General features: G+C 41.0%; 1 protein-coding gene across 1 annotated transcript in view; it reads right to left on the reverse strand.

The window, feature by feature from the left end:
• Positions 1–899: 899 nt before the first annotated feature.
• Positions 900–20377, reverse strand: part of MAATS1 (MYCBP associated and testis expressed 1) — a 68033-nt gene continuing 48555 nt past the window's right edge. The window contains exons 11-17 of the mRNA XM_003795133.1: positions 16825–16941; positions 15281–15352; positions 13904–14050; positions 10701–10922; positions 6245–6393; positions 5594–5685; positions 900–1087 (exon numbers count right to left, since the gene is read on the reverse strand). Of these exons, the coding sequence (XP_003795181.1) occupies positions 900–1087; positions 5594–5685; positions 6245–6393; positions 10701–10922; positions 13904–14050; positions 15281–15352; positions 16825–16941 (987 nt within the window). The remainder of the gene's footprint in view (positions 1088–5593; positions 5686–6244; positions 6394–10700; positions 10923–13903; positions 14051–15280; positions 15353–16824; positions 16942–20377) is intronic.

Below are 20377 nucleotides of genomic sequence, written 5' to 3' on the forward strand. Positions count from 1 at the left end.
AAAAAAAAAAAAAAAAAAAAAAAAAAAAGATTCTGGCCCCAGGGTATGAGGTTTTTAAACCAGGGCATCTCCTGTACTCACCCATTGTGAATCCTTTTTCTTTATACCTGAACTCTGTAACCCAGGGGTTAAGAAAATAGCTGGGTGTTCTGCGTGTATATGGCAAGAGCTCCCACAGGAAGAGAAATGTGAGTGTCCCAGCTGGAAGCTATTTCCTATCTTATACCTTTCTAAGGAGGTTCATGCCAAATGTGCTGATAATGGCCTGATGAGTGTGAATGTTTAGCTGAGCTGAAGACCAAGTCCCATGAGCATCACAGAGGCCAGACTAGGAGTGGGCAGCCTCTGTGCCTCATGGCTGTGCTTACAACCTTGCTTGAAACTTGCCTATCAGCATAAAGAAACAGGTAAACGATCAGTGTTTCAGAAATAATAAGACATCTATACTGTAGGGATATTATGCAAAGATAAGAAGCAAACTGTACTTTCACAGTCACCAAAATGTCCTTTGCCTCATCTCTAAGTTTTTTGAGTTAAATTTGTGACATCTTAGAGTGGCCGTTAGTATTACTTTCTTTTACTATTCTGACCTCTTGCAAGTCCTTACCATGTATCCTGCATTGGTAAGAACAACCTTTTGAATAATGCTGACACAGTCTGTAACTCTATTTCTGATGGGGTATAATCACTGCTAAAAACCCCATACAAATAGTCTGGAGTCCTGTTTCCTGTATCACAAGAATCTAACTGCTGTAATATCAACTCTAATTAATTATTTCTATAGTAGATGCTGTAACCTAGATGAAATGTGCCAAGTTCTTAAGCAATTTTTTCACATTTTCCCAATGCTGCTTTTCCTCCTAGCTCTGCTTCCTTCCAGATGGAAAATTAAACTCACCTTAGCTGTGTCCCTCATCTGGGGTTTCTTTCTCATCTTTCTCATCTTTCTCATCTTTGTCAGCAGACTTGTCAGCGTCTGGGACCTTGCCCTGCCGATGCCCAGTCACTGTCTTTAGGATCATGGCTTCCGTGTGCCTGTGGATGATCTCATGGGCTGCAAGAATATGTTTCCGCTGTGCGTTCCTCACTGTCAAAGTGACAGAAGAATTTTTACTCTGCAAGTCTAAACAGAACCCTTCCCAAATGTTTTCAGAAGAGTACCAATAGAAAGCATAATTTTGCAAACTACATTATTTTCTGACTTAGGGCTGATTGGAATAAATAAAAATTATCTGCTCTCTGCTTTAGAAGGCCACTTTCTACAGGTAAACCAAACCCAAGTCTTCCTCTGGATGCTCCCTCTCTTCCCACTTTTTGGTTCCGTCCAGCCTCATTGCTTCCTCTGCCCCCCCAGACTTGCCTCCACATGCCCCCAGCAGCTGCCCTCACCTGCACTACCTGCACCCCAAATTGTTCAAAGCCCAGCCCAAGCCCCAGATCCTCCAGGAAGCACCTCTTCTGACTATGTCACTTGACTTGTACCACTTAGGATACTTGCATTTGTGCCAAACCACTCAGCATCGAAGCATTCATGCAAGTTGCATTTTGTTTTCTACCTAGATTGTAAATGACTTAAAAATTAAAGACCTTAAGACCTTATCTCTATCATCTAACTCCAGTGAGATTAGCCTATATCACAAAATCCCAAAACCAGAGATGCTGGCGTGGATGTGGAGAAAAGGGAACACTCCTACACTGCTGGTGGGAATGTAAACTAATACATTCCTTTTGGAAAGACATCTGGAGAACACTTAGAGAACTAAAAATAGACCTGCTGTTTGACCCTGCAATTCCTTTATTAGGTATATTCCCAGACGACCAAAAATCGCATTACAACAAAGATATTTGTATCAGAATGTTTATTGCAGCCCAATTCATAATTGCCAGGACATGGAAGAAGCCCAAGTGCCCATCGATCCACGAATGGATCAACAAACTGTGGTATATGTACACCATGGAATACTATGCAGTCGTAAAGAAAGATGGAGACTTTACGTCCTTCATGTTCACATGGATGGAGCTGGAAAATGTTCTTCTGAGCAAAGTATCACAAGAATGGAGGAAAAAGTATCCAATGTACACACCCCTATTATGAAACTAATTTATACCTTTTATATGAAAGCTATAACCTAATTACAGCCTAAGAATACGGGGAGAGGGGAGGGAGAGGGGAGGGCGGAATGGGTGGAGGGAGGGGGATTGGAGGGATCACTTCTGAGGTTTATCTTACAGGGTACAAGTGAATCTTTCTAAGAGTAGAATGTGAATGTTTTAGAACAATAACTAAGAAAATGACATGAAGGCTATGTTAACCAGTTTGATGGAAGTACTTCAGCTTGTGTGTGACAACCCCACACCGTACTCCAGAAGTGCATTAATGTATGTAGTTACCATTCAATAAAAAAAAAAAGACCTTATCTCATACATCTAGTACAGAGGGCGTTTGTTGATTGATGATGAATTTCTGAGCACATGGCTTTAAAACATGGTCCTAGCTCCAAGTTCTAAGGAGATATATATATATATATATGTATATGTGTGTGTATATATATATATATATTTCTTTTTTTTTGAGACATAGTCTCAAGCTGTCTCCCTGGGCAGAGTGCTGTGGCATCATAGTTCACAGCAAACTCCAATCCTTGGCCTCAAGTGATCCCCTTGCCTCAGTTTTTTCTATTTTTAGTAGAGACTAGGTCTCAATTTTTGCTCAGGCTAGTCTTCAACTCATGAGCTCAAGCTATCCACTTGCCTTGTCCTCCCAGAGAGCTAGGATTACAGGTGTGAGCCACCATGGCCGGCTAAGAATATATATTATAAGGCTTAGTATTGAAAATACTAAGCATCTAAGCCCTTTGAAAAGGAGTGATGATGATGATGATGACGTGAGCAGTTAGCATTTATCCTTCATTTGTGCCAGGCGCTGTTTTAAGCAGTTGATGTATAATTATTCATTTAATCCTCCCACAGTCTTAAAATAGAGTATTATTAATATCTTTGTTTTCAGAAGAAGAAGCATAGACACAGAGAGATTGTGTAATTTACCCAAAGTCATATAGCTAGTAAAGGACAATAAGAGGTGCTGGGGATCTGGGTAATCCACATTGCAGTTTACATACATAGGGTAATTCTGCAGGCGATCTCAAACTACGGCCCACAGGCCACATGGGGCCTGCTGAGGACATTTATCTGGCCTGCCAGGTGTTTTCGCCACCGCTGCCTGTACTGCTTAGGAGCCGACTCCTCCCAGGGCCCAGTCCAGCCCTCCAACAGTCTGAGGGACAGTGAACTGGCCCCCTGTTTAAAAAGTTTGAGGACCCCTCAGAGGGTAATTCAGTTTACGTAGATAGGGTAATTCACACAGCAGCTGTTAGCAATTCACAGTAGTATGGCTGAAAGGTGGGCTTTGGAGGTTTTCAAGCCTATAATTTCTATCTCCAAACACTAATTTCCTTAACTGAAAAACAAGAACACACAGCCATTGTAAGAAGCTGAGATTTCATACGTTATAAAATGCACAGCACACTGTCCGGGACTTAGCATGCACTTAAAATTTGGCAGTTACTGTTATTATATATATATATATATATATACAGACAGGTCCCCTTACAAGATTGCCGATCCATCAGCTTTTTAAAAAGTAAGATATCTCAGATGGTCTGTGTGGATCTTAATTTGGGGTACATACACAACACATATGGTTCTCTTACTTGAAAAGAGAAACCAGAGACCCAATAGTATGCTCCCTGTCCACATGGCTTCTCTGATTTGACATAAATATACAGGGGAGAGGCTGAGGACTCACCCAACTTGCCCACAGACAAGTCCTGCTGGATCCCCTCAGCCCAAGTTCCTCCTCCAAACCCTTCCCCTCAGCCCCCCAAAGATGGGGGAGGGGACGTCAAATTCATAGGCTCTTAGACCCACTGTTTGCCCTGCTCCTTTTATTCCCATAGATCAGTGGTTCTCAATCTTCCTAATGCCGTGACCCTTTAATACAATTCCTCATGTTGTGGTGACCCCACACATGATGAGCAGTGTCTTGGTTCCTAAGATCATTGGAAATAGGTGTTTTCAGATGGTCTTAGGTGATCCCTGTGAAAGAGGAAAGGGTCATTCACTCCCCAAAGGGGTCACGACCCACAGGTTGAGAACCGCTGCCATAGATGGAATAGCTGACACAGGCTGACCTCGCTTTGGACTTAGGAGAATTGGAAAGGAGTTGCATATAGACATAAAGTCCCTTTAGAATCTAGTATGACACAGAAATATGTATTATTGGGCCTGAAAATTAACTTTTGTTGGTATAAGCACTATCATACACTGCCAATACAAGTCGACAATCATTTTGTGGGCAACTCGGTAGTATTAGTATCTATTAAAATATAAAATGACACACCTTATTTCCCAGCGATCCTACTGCTAGGAATTTACTCTCATGGCCAGGATATGTGTAAAATGCATTGATTACAAAACTGGTAATAATAGGAAAATACACTGGAAACAAACTAAATGCTTATCATGAGAGGGTATTGGTTTAACAATTACACTCCATCCATGTAATGAGAATATTCTGTGCTAGAACTCCACCATCCCTTTACTCCTGAGTAAGCAATGTGCAATTGGACACTTTTCTGCTCAAATCTGTCCAGGATTCCCTTATCTAACTCTGGAAGCTTCTGAGCTGCTGTTTCACTTAAATACTGGTCTGCGTGCTGCCTCTAAGATCATCTCTCTGTGTCAGTGCTGATGAAGAATCTTCTTTTTCTGTTTAGGACACTTTTCTCTTCTTCTCTATTGACTAAAAGCATCAATCTTTAAAAACATGCCACTTGTGACAAATGACAAGGTACACTTGAATTCAGCCCCAGCAAAAGCAAGTTATTTGGGGTAATCCTCCCAGAGCCCCTGCCTTCCAGCACCCGTGGTTCACATGTCCCACTTCAAAAAGGCTGCTACGGGGGGACACCTGTCATATGCTTGACATTTGCTTTAGGTACATACCTCTTCTGAAAACTTGGAAACTTTCTTTTATTTCTTTTTTATTTTACTTTATTTTATTTTACTTTATTTTTTGAGACAGAGTCTCATTCTGTTGCCCGGGTTAGAGTGCTGAGGCATTATAGCTCACAGCAACCTCAAACTCCTTGGGCTCAAATGATCCTCCTGCCTCAGCCTCCTGAGTAGCTGGAACTACAGGCACCCACAACACCTGGCTAATTTTTTTCTATTTTTAGTAGAGAGACAAAGTCTCACTGTCGTTCAGGCTGGACTTGAACTTCTGAACTCAAGCGATCCTCCTAACTTAGTCTCCCTGAGTACCAGGATTGTAGGCATGAGCCACTGAACCTGGCTGGGAACTTCCTTTTAAGGAAAGAACTCAAACTTATTATTATAGAACTTCATCCCATCTCTACCAGAGATGGTTATATTCTGGAATCAGCATGAAGAGAACTTGACAAGCTCTGAAATAAGAAAATTTAGTGATTCCCCTTCAGGAATTTCCCCATACCTGTGTTGAGTTTGAAATCTTTGGAATATTGAAAATAATTTACATCTTTTATAAAAAAGTAAAGCATTTATATTGGCTTACCTTTTTCTTTAACAAAGTCTTTTTGCACCTCTGGGATTAGAAAACTATAAACCAACTCAGCAACAATCTCCTCCGACTGAAGATGAGTTCGACTAAAAAATAAAAAGTATTAATATTTCCTTTGGTTCTTTATTTGAGCTGCTGATTATGCTTAAATCTTCCTTGCTTGCGTAAGCAACTCCACTGCTCAAATCCCACCAACACCTTTTCCTTGATTAAGTGTTCTGAAATATCACATCCCTGGTGAGCTTGTTGAAGGGCATGGAAAATCTGGATTTGAGCCTGTCCTTCATTTAACCTGCCTGCCAGGGAGGGAATGTTAGAAACTCAGCTGATAGGTAGAAGCCAGGAAGCTTGGGTGAAAGCCACATAATGTTACACACATTACTTCCATGCTTCCACTTAAAGTAATATGGAAGCAATCCAGATGCGGAGGACAACTGAGACTAAATCCCCAATGTTCCTACCACACAGAGGCATTAGGCATGCTGACTACTAAGCGTTATACTAATAAAACAATGGACAGTAAAGCATGAGTTATGTATTTGTTTCTCCTGGGAAGCAAAATATTAAGCTCTTGAAAAAATGTCTATGAGTACCAGCAAATGGGCTGCCCAGTCTACAATCTGTTCTCTTGGTCTTAATACATACCGGTTTTCTATTTCATAAGCAATGTCATTGATTTCCTCAGCCATCTTTTCAATTTCTGCCCTGGCTTGTTCTTCTGCCGTGTTCTCTTCAGCATTCAGTATTATGTCTTCCAGATAGGAGGATACAGTACTTTGGTGAACTTTAATTACCTGCAAAACAAAAATACCCACACTTACTCAGAATAAGAATGCTATTGTAATTGTAAATAGGACCAATACACAAACATTAGTTGACTTTTTTTTTTTAGCAAATGTATTTCATTCATTAAGTCAACACACCCTTCACTAATCATTCCTTTTCTTTACCATCTAGTTAGTCTGTAGCCCATTCTCTAGCCCATTCCCCTACCCATGTAGCCCATTCTAGAATTGTGGATCTTATTTGGAGATGGGCAATATGGCACTGCAGAAGGTTCATGGGCTTCAGAGTCAATAACCCTGGTTTTGATCTCAGCTTTGTTCTTACCAGCAGCATGACTTGGTCAAACAACCTAACTAACAAAGACTAGGAGGTATTCCTCAACACCTTTCTTTCTTTCCACTTAAATAATAAAACCCCTGGATTTTAGCTGGGCAAAGACTACATTTTCTAGCACCCATAGAGCTGGGTATGGCCGTATGACCAAGGGAAGACATGCAAAAGTGGTATGTGGAACTTCTAGAAAGAGTTTTTAAAGGGAAAGACCTGGCTTTTTCTCTTTCTCTTTTCATTGCTCATTTCACAGAGACATATAAAATACCAGCAGGCATCTTAAATTGCCACAAGGGCCATGCTTTAGGGACAGAAGAACAGAATGCTAGAAGGATGTTAGGTCTCTGGTGAATTTATTCAACTATCGTAACAGTCCCAGGATGCTTCTTATAAAGCTTTCTTGAAATTGTGAATAGAATACACAATACAGATTTTTTTTTAAGTGTGTGTGTTCCTCTATATCTTCACTAATATTGTGCACACTGAATTGTACAGGGATAATTCAGTGAGGATGCCAAAACAATGTGAACACATTTTAAACAAGAAGATACTGTAATACTCAAGTTAGGTTTGACTTCTGCAATTACAATAACAAGATACAACATACAAGGGAGCAAACATTATTGGTATATACTGAGTATTACAATTTTAATATGGTTTTTTCCTTTCTTAACATGTGCATGCATCTTTGGCATCCTCTGTATTGTGACCATGTCTTGGTGTATGCACCTACAAAAGTGTGCATTCATTTCAATCTGTGTTTGTCACTATCTATATGTCATTTTTCTCTGAAAATTTATTAAATATAGACACTTCCTCTTTTATATTTATGTGCAAGCCTATTTATCTTTGAAAGGCTCTGTATGAATGGAGGTTAGGGAAGTGGGAAGGAAAATAGACATTGTATTTTAATTAGGGAAATTGGAAATTAAAATGATGGATGGTGTTTGATATGTGGTCTCATAGCCAGATCTATGCTTTACACAAGTTGTCCTTAAATCAGGCTGGAAAGATTATCTTTACCCTTTCTGTACTTCCCAGACAGAAGCGACTTTTCTTGACATCATTCCCATGAAAAGATCCCTTCCTAACAAGCTTTTCACCAACTCCTTCCTTTCTCTGTTGTGGAACGTAGTAGTTCCTCTGGGCCACTTCTTCTCTTCTCACCCCCAGTCAGTTCTTCCCACTCCCAGCTGCTTTTGCCTTAGTGATATCAGGTTAAGGATAGTAAGTTCTGGTTTGCTAATAATTTCTAAACTTCAGTAACTTTTCAGAGTAGTGTGTCAAGATGATAGGAAGCTGGAATATGAATTACAGTTCACATGCCATATAATAGCATTTTGGTCAACGACGGATCATATACATGACAGTGGTCCTGTAAGACTATAATGAGCTAAAAATTCCTATAGTCTAGTGACATTATAGCTCTTAGTAACATTGTAACATTATTATTCATGTGTTTGTGGTGATATTGCCAGTCATTCTAAAGTATATCACATACAATTATGTACATAATATAGAATACCTGATAATGATGATAAATGTTACTGGCTTCTGTATTTGCTATAATATACTTTTTACCATTATTTTATAGTACATCTTCTACTTACATACAAAAAAAGTTAACTATAAAACAGCCTCACACAAGTCTTTCCAGGGCATTCCAGGAGAAGGTGCTGTTGTCACAGGAGGTGACAGCTGCACATGTGTTATTGCCCCTGAAGACCTTCCAGGGTGACAAGATGCAGAGGTGGAAGACAGGGATATTGATGATCCTGACCTTGTGTAAACCCAAGGTAGTGTGTGTGTTTATGTCTTAGTTTTTAACAAAAATGTTTTAAAAGGCCTTGGCGCCTGTAGTTCAGTGACTAGGGCGCCTGCCACATACACTGAGGCTGGCAGGTTTGAGCCTGGCCCGGGCCAGCTAAACAACAATGACAGCTGCAACCAACTCCTCCCCCAAAAAATAGCTGGGTGTTTTGGCGGGCGCCTGTAGTCCCAGGTACTTGAGAGGCTGAGGCAAGAGAATTGCTTAAGCCCAAGAGTTTGAGGTTGTTTTGAGCTGTGATGCCACAGCATTCTACCATCGGTGACATAGTAACACGCTGTCTCAAAAGAAGAAGTGTGAAAAGTAAGAAATAAAAGTAAATATTTTAGAAACAAAAAAGCTTATAAAATAAGGATATAAAGAAAAAATACAGCTATACAATGTGTTTTAAGCTGTGCTATTATGAAAGAGCCAAAAAGTTGAAAAAACTTAAAAAGTAAAAAAGTCACAGTCAGCTGAGGTTAATTTGTTACTGAAGAAAGAAAAACATTTTAAATAAATTGAGTGAAGCCTGAGTGTACAGTGTTTATAAAGTCTACAGCAGGGTGCAGTGATGTCCTGGGCCTTCACAGTAACTCGCCACTCACTGACTCACCCACAGCAACTTCCTGTCCTGGCAAGTGCCCTCTATAGGTGTAACATTTTTTATTTTTCCTACTGTTTTTACTGTGGCTTTTCTATGTTTAAGTGCGTCTGGATACGCAGGTACTTATCAGTGTGGTACAGTTGCCTACAGTATTCAGGACAGTCATATGCTGCCCGTTTGTGGCTTTGGAGCAATAGTCCCTCCCACACAGCCTAGGTGTGTAGTCGGCTGTGGCATCTAGGTTTATGCATGTGCACTCTGTAATGTGGGCACAGTGACAACATTGCCTAGGATACATGTCTCATCATTGAGCAAGGCTCTGACTATATTAGTAGAAGACATTACACATGGTAGATAGAAGATTTACAATGTGAACTTGAAAACAAAACCCTGAACTTCTTAAGCTGTGTAGAGGGAGAGCAATCTGTTTAGCTTTAATCAAGAAGTGTTATAGTCGAGCCCAGTGGCTCACACCTGTAATCCTAGCACTCTAGGAGGCCGAGACGGCTGAATTCCCTGCGTTCACAGGTTCAAGAACAGCCTGAGCAAGAGTGAGACTCCATCCCTAAAAAATAGCTGGGCAATATGGCGGGTGTCTGTAGTCCCAGCTACTTGGGAGGCTGAGGCAAGAGAATTGCTTAAGCCTAAGAGTTTGAAGTTGCTGTGAGCTGTGACGCCACAACACTCTACTCAGGGCTCCAGACTTTGTCTCAAAAAAAACCAACAACAACAACACACACACATACCAATTACTGCTCATGGATGAATTCTAGTTCTATGAAAATCAGGTAAATCATTAAAATCTCAGACCAAGTAAGAAGAATCCAAATTGATATAGTTTTGTTTTTTAGCCTGAAGAGCTCAAGAAGTATCCACATATAGATTCAGACAGCCCTCTTAGAGAGGAATTTTTGTAAGTTCCTGGCTGGCTCTTTCTTCTTTCTCACATTCACGCCGGAGGACGTGCTCACGTAGCCCAGACTTGACATATTCTGGGCATGCTTGGCTACCCTGAAGTCTCTTCTGTGCCCACCTCCAAACAACCAGCCCAGCTCTCTTCTCCATGTCCGAGAGGGTCAGGGGCTCTACCTGAGAGAACACATGTCCAAGGGTCCCAGTGAAATTCTTCTTCTCTTGACTACAATTTCTAGGTATGTATGTGAAGGAGCAGTATTAGTTACAGCACAGCTGCAAGGATACAGTTTTATAGCTGTGAGTCTCATTGCTCCCTCCCGGTCCCCGCGAAGCCTATACAGCAAGGAGAGCAACCTGTTGAAAATGTGTCTCTGGGCCCCATTTCTTTCCTTCATGGAACTCATGACACTTTCTAATTCTGCACTACGTGCAAGTTACATGTTATTTAAGCCCCAGGAGAGAAGGGACCATGTTTGATATTTTTCCTTCAAAGCACCCCATAACACCTTTACACAGTGCCTGGCATATGGCAGGAGCCTCATGCAGATCTGTAGAATAAAATGAAAAACAATAAAACCCCACCATTTCATGTCAAGAGGTTCCCTCGGTTTGACTCAGCTCTTTCCAGGCAGCCTCCACAAGCTACCCCTACTTGCCTCCTTAAATATCTCATCCTCCTCCCGCAGGCGCCGTAGTTCCACCTGGCGCCGGCCACTCTCTTCGGCCTCCCGTATCCTCCGCTGGCGCTCAGCCAGCATGGCAAAGGCGTGGATCCTCCTCTCTTCTTGCAGTCTCACCAGTTCTTTGGACAGGAAGTCAAACATGTCTGCCAGCACCCTGCCTTCCAGCCCGGCCAAGTGGTTTTCAACCAATGCCACCTTGAAAAGAATAACAGAACTTTAAAAATACAAATTCCACTTTGAATGGTGATTATTAGGAGTGCTGGATTACTCAGAATTCTTGAATCAATGCACTTTCAGGATGCATTGATTTTTTATTAGAAATATCTCTAACCCCAGGGGTTCTTACTAGAAGAACTTCAGCAAATGGATTGTTAGTTGTTTTCTGATTGATCACAGTCCTCAAATTACGAAAAGGATTTAGTAAGATATTTCTATTAGCAACCACAGAATTTTTTTCTCTGTTTTACCTAGAAGGTAAAGTGTGTCTTCTCAGATGTGAAGGTAAATGTCAAGGTTTTTATTAACGATAATAAATAATTAGAGCTTAATAAGATAAAAGTTCCGGCGGCACCTGTAGCTCAAAAGGGTAGGGCACCTGCCAGCCCCATGTGCGACAAGTGGTGAGTTCAAACCCAGCCCTAGCCAAAAAAAAAAAAAAAAAGATAAAAGTTCCTAGAAAGTCATGCATCACACCTTTTAATTTTTTAATGTCTGTCCCTTCACATAAGTTTGGGGAATTTTAAGATCTTGCATAACATGAAAGTGGATAACCTTCAAATCTTTTAATAACTTCAAAGCCATTAATAACCATCTTTGAAACAGCCTAGGAAAAAAGACTAAATGTCTATGTGATCAGTTGAGGTAATGTATGGGACCCACAGTGCTGCTGGTTAAGAGAAAGTCACAGTACCCCTTTACGGAGCTATGTCCTGCCTTTGACACATGAAGAGAAAAGTGTTTAATTTATCCTTTGAAACTTCATCCCATTCCCTCTGCTATCCCCAGGTAAAGGGGAATAGGCTTTTCTTTGATTCATATGCTACCTTAACACTTACAGTTCTCCCTCTGGGCTCAGCTCCCCTTCCGCTCTGTATCAGCAACTCCAGCAACTCCATCCTCCTTCTCATTCACCTCCCAGCCCACACACATACGTTCTAATCACAGGGTTCAACTTTGCTCATGTTAGAAGGAGAGATGGAAAGAAGGGGGAAACAGAGCATCTCACTACTTCTTACAGTCACAAACGGCAGATATTCACCCCCGAGGTCACAAGGGGATTCTCTCCTTGTCTCTAGAGAGCATAAGCTCCCTCGTGTGGGGGTCAGATGTGACTTTTGAGATTCTGAGACGGCTACCTGCTCGTGTCTAGCTTTTTCTCTCCGCAAGAAATTTGGGTACAAGCTAATTTGGAATCAAGGAAAAATATTCAGGAAGGCGATTCTGCCAAGGTCCTATCATGCAATGTATTACATAACTGGAAATCATGCACTTTCTGAACTGTTTTCCAAAGGAATATAAGAGAAGAAACAGGGAGGACCAGCATTGCTGAAGGCGCGTGTGAGGTGCCTGCTTTCTCGGACCCTGCATAGTGCTGACATGTACAGGTGAGGCTGATGGTGGGCAGGGTGAGTCCTTGGCTAAGTGACCGATTTTTCCATTAGTTCTTCCCTTAGCTCTTAGCCGACATGAGCTCAGCCATGAGTATATCCCCCATGAGTTGAAAAGCCTGGGTTAGCTTAGCTCATCTGCTATAAAGTCCATTAACAGAAACCTCAATAGGCCAAGGAGGACCGTTTTCCACGCGAAGTCTCAGGACCTAGTGCTTTCAGGGTGTTCTGCTCCCTGTCTAAACATTCCCAGGCTTCTAAGTCTTCCAGATTCTGGGCCACAAGCCTACGTTTTCCTCTTCCTTCTCTCATTCCTCCGCTGGGTCTCACAGCCCGACCCAGCCCAGCCCATGGCTCTCTTCCTCCCTCTCCCCATGGCAGCTCCCCACCCATCATGCTGCTGTTGTCATGTAAAACAAATAAAGCTGTGGTCATTTCCCAGCTGCTTACCATCTGTGCCCAATACTCCCACAGCACAAGCTAAAACTACTGTCTTCTTATAATACTAAACTCTGAATCAAATGGATTCCTTTTCAGATTGACTCAGAGAAAAGAGGGAGAGGGAGTAGAAGTGTGTGTACACTGTGGTCGACAACATGAAAGAGTGTGTGTAGATGGACAAACACTGGAAGAAAGCAGGAAAAACATTACAGCAGTTGGCTTAAAATTGCAATTCAGACTTTTTGAGAAACCTGTCTAGGAAAAAATAAAGCTACAATTCTCAGCCATGTCAGGTGGCACACTGTGGGAAGGTCATGATGGAAGTCACCAACTACATAGCATCAAGAAGTAGAAACATGGCTCAGCGCCTGTAGCTCAAGCGGCTAAGGCGCTAGCCACATGCCCCAGAGCTGGTGGGTTCAAATCCAGTCTGCGCCTGCCAAACAACAATGACAACTACAACCAAAAAATAGCTGGGCGTCGTAGCGGGCGCCTGTAGTCCCAGCTGCTTGAGAGGCTGAGGCAAGAGAATCGCTTAAGTCCAGGAGTTAGAGGTTGCTATGAGCTGTGATGCCATGGCACTCTACCCAGGGCAACAGCTGGAGGCTCTGTCTTAAAAAAATAAAAAATAAAAAGAAGTAGAAACATATTTAATATGCAGTTCATCCCGCAGGGTCTATCTACAGTCCCAAACTCAGAAGTGAGTGTTGATATCTAAAAATCTCGGTTCTCACATTTCGTGTGTTTTTATTACTCACTCATTCTGCTAATCCCTTACTAACAGAAATACACAGTAGAGTTACCGAATGTTTAAGAAAAAATGGAAGGGAGAAAAATCCTAATGTTGAAAAGCTTCTTTTATTGTTGTTGTTGTTGTTACCGTGGGTGGTGGTGTTCCTTTCCTTTTGTTGTTGTTTTTGCAAATAAAGAAATAATACTAGCATCTTCAACTCAGTGAGGGCACAGTCCCTGCAGCAACACTGTTTAAGAGAGATGCCTTGTGAGCATGTTTCTTTCTTTTTTCTTTTTATCATTTTCTTTATTGTTTTTATAATGTTGTTTATGCAACAGTAAAAATCAAGGCGGGGGAAATGTTAACAAGAAGGTAACAAGAAAAAAAAAGATAACCTTGTGCTCGTGCAAGTTCCTCTGCCGCTGGAGCGCCAGGGTCACCTGCTTCTCAGCTTTCTTCACCAGCTTGTCGTCATCTTGCAGCGCGTGGCTGGTGCGCAGCTCCTGGATCAGCTCTAGGCGCTTTTCTTTCCCTTCAAACATCTGGATCAAATCAAGTCAAGAGAGACCTGCAGGTTAGCCTCCCTCAGGACAAGCACAAGGAGGCACATGCAGCCACCCAGGCGACCCTGTGAACGGGGTTCTGTCCTGCCCCTGGGCGTCCTCAGAGCTAGTGTTCAGCCTGCTTTTCTGTACCTTCAGCAGCTCAAGCAGAGAATGGGCTTAGTTTTCAGTGAGCTGTTTACCTGGTTTCTAAAAATGCCTCTCAGAAGCAAGGTGACAACCATATGGTCTTATTAGGAAACTAGAACCTTCCCTTCATTTCCTGTGCTCCTTCCCTAAGAAATCTGGAGATGGTGTTTTTCAAGGTCATATTTTTTTACCAATAAATTCGCCTCTGGTACACAATCTGCTATCTGAAAGTTACTGTGGCTTTTCCCTTGGGAAAATACTGAAAGGGAAGTAAAGAATAGTTCTGAACGTGAGTTGCTAATCCAGTTTCCTTGTACTTATAACCGAAGCTCTTAAAAGTTATAGCTATGTGGGTTAAAATATATATAGCAGTCCGGGTGTGTGTGTGTGTATGTATTTTTTAACTGGGACTTCCTTTTCTTTTTTATTAAACTGGGGCTTTCCACCAATCCATTTTTAAGTGACATGTGCCTGCTTTAGCAGCACAAATAACCTAAGGTTTTATAGTTGGGAAGACCAGAATTGAATTTGCTGGCAGTTAACTAAATTTCTCTCAGACTCGGATGACCTGCCTATAAAATGAGATGGCAATTAGAAAAAAAAATGAGATGATATATGGAGAGCAAAGAATATATAATATAGGCATTAAGTCGGGGGTCAAAACTTCAGTTTTTAATATTTAGTGATTTTCTTTCTAATGGAGGTATTACCAGCTATATGCATACTCAAACATGTTTTATGACTGAAAAATTAGGGAATCCACTTGGTTTGTGATAGTCAAAGTTTAGGTGCAAAAATGTATGGATTTAGCAGTTCTAAAGAAGAAATGAGTTTTACCCTGTTTTAGTTAAAACTATGACAGTTATTAGGCAAGTCCTTCCTCTCTTCCTCCTTGACACTGTGCTACCCACAAGGATGAACAATGGCAACTGAAGGGCATGAGTAGATAATTCAAGAGTCTAGTTGGATAGGATAGCAGGGTGCAAAAAGGAATTCACCCCAATGGAACACAGCACATATGAATTCCAAAAATCTTATTCTCAAAGGAGAAACACAGGGCCAGTGGTGGAACCTACACACCATGTTTTGAACAACTCGGCCCCGGAGTAACTTTTGAAGGTAGATCACAGCCATTTCTATATCCTCTTCTTCCTAAAAGAACAAAGGGAGAACCAAGCAGCTTGAGAAATGAAGAAGTTCAAGCATGAAATATTCTTTGAAGACTTATTTTAAGCAAAAGAGACTGTAGATGCAATAAAGATGTAAATAAATAAAACATGGTCTCTGCCCATTGAACATGTATTATTTTGCATGCTATATGTACTTATGGTATCATTAAAATCCATTATTATTTTTTCATCATAAATACATCCTTAGCAAATCATATTAAAAGCAAAAAACTTACCCACCCACTGCCATGCTGACCCTACAGATAAAGTCACTTTCATTTTCCTATATTCCTCTTCAGCAAGATAGTTCTTAAAGTATCAAGCATTGCTTATAACATCGTTTTTGCAAGAGTATTATTATATTTAATCATGAGCAGACAAAGAAAAAAGCTAGTCTATGTCAGAGTGTGGTGCTTTGCACAAGAATTCAGCTATCCTGGTAAAATACAATATGATAGACAAGATTAGCCATTTGCAAAATTGCCTTAAATAACTATGTGTCCAGAGCAGAAAGAGCAAGGTCTGGAAATCAAATTAAAGTTCATTTGAATGTATAAAAAAGCAACAGTCCAATTGATGACTCTTGCACATATGAAAAACTCTGTGTTAACCAAAGGCCTGCACAAAGTCTAAAGAAGAGGGCGCTGTCAGGAGGACATCCTGGCTAATTAGTAGGAGCACTCCAGGCCCTTTGCAGGGGCCACCCATCACAGGTGGCGACAGGTGTCCGGGAGATCTCCCATCAACACCTGCCCCCAGCCAGGAAGCACACCAACCTTTTCAATACAATTTGGCTTCTGTCAAGGATTTCACTATACTAGGAAACAATGTGCTGCCAGCCAAGAAGAACCTCCCAATCCACCAAGTAGTCATATTACTCTCCATAAATAATAAATTTTCATTGTGGCATCTCTAGCAGTTTTTTTGTGGGTTTACTTAGTCTGATTCAGTCCTCTATATCTTAGCCAACTCTGGCACCTTGCCCAAATTGAGTTTGGTAAGATGCCACCTGGCTAGGGTGACCTCATCAAGTCATTCCGACCCCAGAAGCCAGCCTATCTTGATGACACTGGCATCTCCTTCTGCTTCAACTCCAACAGTCATCAGCCACCTCCCTGTGTGGACAGAGAGTTGTGGCAACTGATCGTCATTCACTCTTTTTGTTGGATTTGATAGACACAAGGATCACCTTCTGATGTTGGTTTTTCATGGGAAGATTTTTTTTTATTCTTTATATTTTTATCCTTGAAAAGGATTAGGTTTAAATTTCATTTCATTTTGCTTGTTTTTGTGTGTGTGATGTTTGATGCATAAGAATAAAGGCAAATTTGAGTCAGAGCTTGGAAAACTAACATCATTGGATTAGATTTGTTTTCAATCCAAACAAACCCTGCTAAGACTAAAGTGACAATAATATGAAGTTTAGCATTCCAAATAAAAAAGCTTCAAACTTACATTGGAACTCATTTGCAGGGTTGGAGTGGGAAGCCGAGGTTGAGGTATTGGGTTTCTTTGAAGGAAGCGCAGGGGTTTCTTTCCCTCTTGAAGTTTATTATTCTTATCCAACAGTACCTGAAATAACACCAGCTAACATCATCCCTTATCTTGTATTTCCCTTTACATCAGATCCAGGCTTCAGATCTGAGTATCAATGAGAAATACTATTCTCTATGGCTATGCTAGGTCAGTTTGAGAAAGTCCTAACAGGAGTGTATATATCTCAAGGGATGCTATGATATTCCTAAACATACGTTAGCCACTGACTAAACATAACACACATTCTTGGTGTTTACAAGCAAAACCCCCCCAACCCCTATTTCTTCCACAAGCTAATTTATAGAATGCTTGGGCAATAGGAAGTTTTCCTGTGCAGTAAATGATTGAAGTATTTGATATATCTTGATACAGGGAAACCAAGAAGCATTAAATAGAAATTGTCTTAAACTGAGATAGAGCTTTACTTTGGCTTTTGGCTTTTTTTTTTTTTTGAGACAGAGTCTCAAGCTGTCACCCTGGATAGAGTGCCATGGCATCACAGCTCACAGCAACCTCAAATTCTTGGGCTTAAGCTATTTTCTTGTGAATTTAAAATTATACTTCAGTTAATTTTTCATCATATAACAAATTTATATTTTTAATAAAAACATAGATAATTGTTTAAAAAAAAAAACAAGCACTAAGCCAAAAATTGAAACTAGTAAAAATAAACAAATTATAAAATCTGGAACAACTTAAAATTACTGTGGTTATAAATAGAGCTTCTGAGTTTCTTCAAAATAAAACTGACATCAAATCTATAACAGCTCAATGGATACCATAACTGGTGAATTAAAAGAAACAAGCAGCAGTCAAAAGTAACTAATATTTCTAAACTTAGGCATCTCTTAAGGGAAGAACTCTGAACAATATCACATGAAACCATTTCTAAACCAATTATTCATAACGAAAACAAAGAATATGTGAAAACACAGACATTACTGAAATTGGTACATTGTATATGTAATAACATTTTGTAGCAATATCCATCAAAATTATAAATGCACATACATTGTGGTCCCGCAATTTCACATGTAGGAATTTATCTTCTAAATATGTTTACATATGTACCAAATTATATGCAAATGAAGTTACTCACTATAGCATTGTTTTTACTACTAAAAACTTACAAATAACTGAAAGTTCACCAAAAGAGGACTGATTAAATACTGCCAACACGACACTCCAAGAAAAGTAGGGAAAGGTGCAGGCAGCTTCCTCCATTCAGATGGTTCCTCTCAGAAACAGCAATCACAGAAAAACAATGTGGAATACTCAGAGCAAAAAAAAAAAAAAACCTCAAGGAAACAGATGACAGAGAGATATATACAACAAGTTCAGAGGCTTTGTGGGGAACAATAGAGTGCTGAGGCTCTGTGATACCTTGGCATGTGCGATGTACACTGAGCTGCTGGATGGCTTCCATCACCCCCCTGACCTCTGCTGGGTCAGACCTGGGGTCAGCCTGAAGTCTGTGCAGTTATCATATCAGACAGTGTACAGTAGGAACTGAATTGCAGCTATGGCCATCCTGAGCTCTTGGGTACACTGTGCCAGGCTTGCACTGGGCTAGGGAGGGAGTGGACCAACTTGAGGCTTCTCTAAGCCATACCTGGTAACTTGAAACAAAGTGCTTCCCACATAGAGCATGAGGGGATATGGACATGGGAGTTGATGGGGGCAAGGTGCAGCAGGTTCCTATCTGTGAGGCAATAGATCACCACTTCAATTCAGCAGGTCCTAGGAGAGGCATGGAGGGCTCTATAGTCCCAGGGCCAAAGGTATCAACATCATCCAAGTGGCCCTAAAGTCTAGAGAACAAACTGCCACTTGGTCAGCTCAAACCCTTCTCTCTGGGCCAGAACTACCTTCTGTGTGCTTGACCCCTAACCCCACACTCCAGATTGGATCAGCCCTGCCTTCCCCGAGGCCCTCCTTCTGGATTCTTGGTCCTGCCTCAAGTTCCTCCCCAGTCCAGACCCTGAGGCTCTCACACTGCAGCTGGATACCCCACCTCTGAGCATCCAGAACCTCCACCAGGCCTGAGATAACATCAACAAGTCCCCAGAGCTACACTTGGTCCCCAAGACCCCAACCCAGAGCTGCCACCACTGCAACAGAGCCTGAAAATCTGTTCCAATGTCCAAAGCCCTGCCAGGGACCCACTGGACTCAAGTCACCAGTTCACTGAGACTTGAATAGAACAAAGGCACTACAAAACCCAAGAATCTCACATCCTGCTGTTACCACTGTTACTAGAGCACATATAGTGACCTCCGCTTACGTGAATCAAACAGGAGAGTTGTCCACAGGAATTGAAGCCATCTATACCTTTAACCCTGAGCTGAAAAAAGAAGTCACAGATGAGACGGAACCAGCAAAAGAACACTAGCAACATGAAAAACTAAAACAGATCAACTCCCCTAAGGGATTATAATGAAGTTATACAGGAAAATCCAACTATAATGAAGAGTCAAAAATGGAATTCAGAGTGTGGATGGCAAATAAGATGAATGGAATTGAGGAAACCAGCAAAAGAAACCAAAAAATATTTCAGGAAATTAATAAAAAGTCACCAAAGAACTGGACAAAATTAGAAAAGATATAATGGAACGTGAAGAAAGAATCTCTGAGTGTAAAGACAAAGCTCTGGAGCTAACCCAGTCATTTAAGGAATCAGAAAAGAAGATAATGAAAGCAGAGCATTCACGTGAGAGAGATTTGGGACTATGCAAAGTATACAAACACACAAATTATAGGTATCCTTGAGGGAGAAAAAGAGAGTGAGTGCCTAGAGCATGGAAACTCTATTTGAAGGTATTATTGAAGAAAATTTTCCTAGTGTTGTCAGAGATTCAGACATCCAGATACAAGATGGTCACTGAACTTCAGGAAGATTCATAGTACAGAGAACATCTCTAAGACACATAGTAATTAACCTGGCCAAAGTAAAAATGAAAGAGAAAATTCTACAGGCAGGTAGACATAAGCAACAACTGACCTACAAGGGAAAACCCATCAGGGTAATAGTCAACTTTACAACAAAAACCTTACAAGCCAGAAGGGAGTGGGTCCCCATCATCAATCTTCTTAAACAGAACAACTGCCAGCCTAGAATTTTGTATCCTGCAAAACTAAGTTTCACATTTGATGGAGAAATTAAGTCTTTTCCTGACAAGCAAACATTGAGAAAATTTTTCACAACTAAATCTGCCTTGCTAGTAAGTACTCAGACTTGCATTATACACAGATCAGCACAATAGACACCCACCAGTGTAAAACCACCAAAACCTGGTGAAAGGTCAAAGAAAGTCACAGATGAGAAAGCGTCACTTTCAAAGGTCAAAGTCTAGATACCACAGTGGCTCAAGAGATAAAATAAGCAATATAGTTCTACACAACAGGAAAAACAGAAATCTACCCCACCTATCAATTCTCTCAATCAATGTGATTGGCTTGAACTCTCCACTAC

Source organism: Otolemur garnettii, unplaced genomic scaffold, assembly GCF_000181295.1.
Source record: "Otolemur garnettii isolate 467f Iridium unplaced genomic scaffold, OtoGar3 scaffold00089, whole genome shotgun sequence".
NCBI classification, from domain to species: domain Eukaryota; kingdom Metazoa; phylum Chordata; class Mammalia; order Primates; family Galagidae; genus Otolemur; species Otolemur garnettii.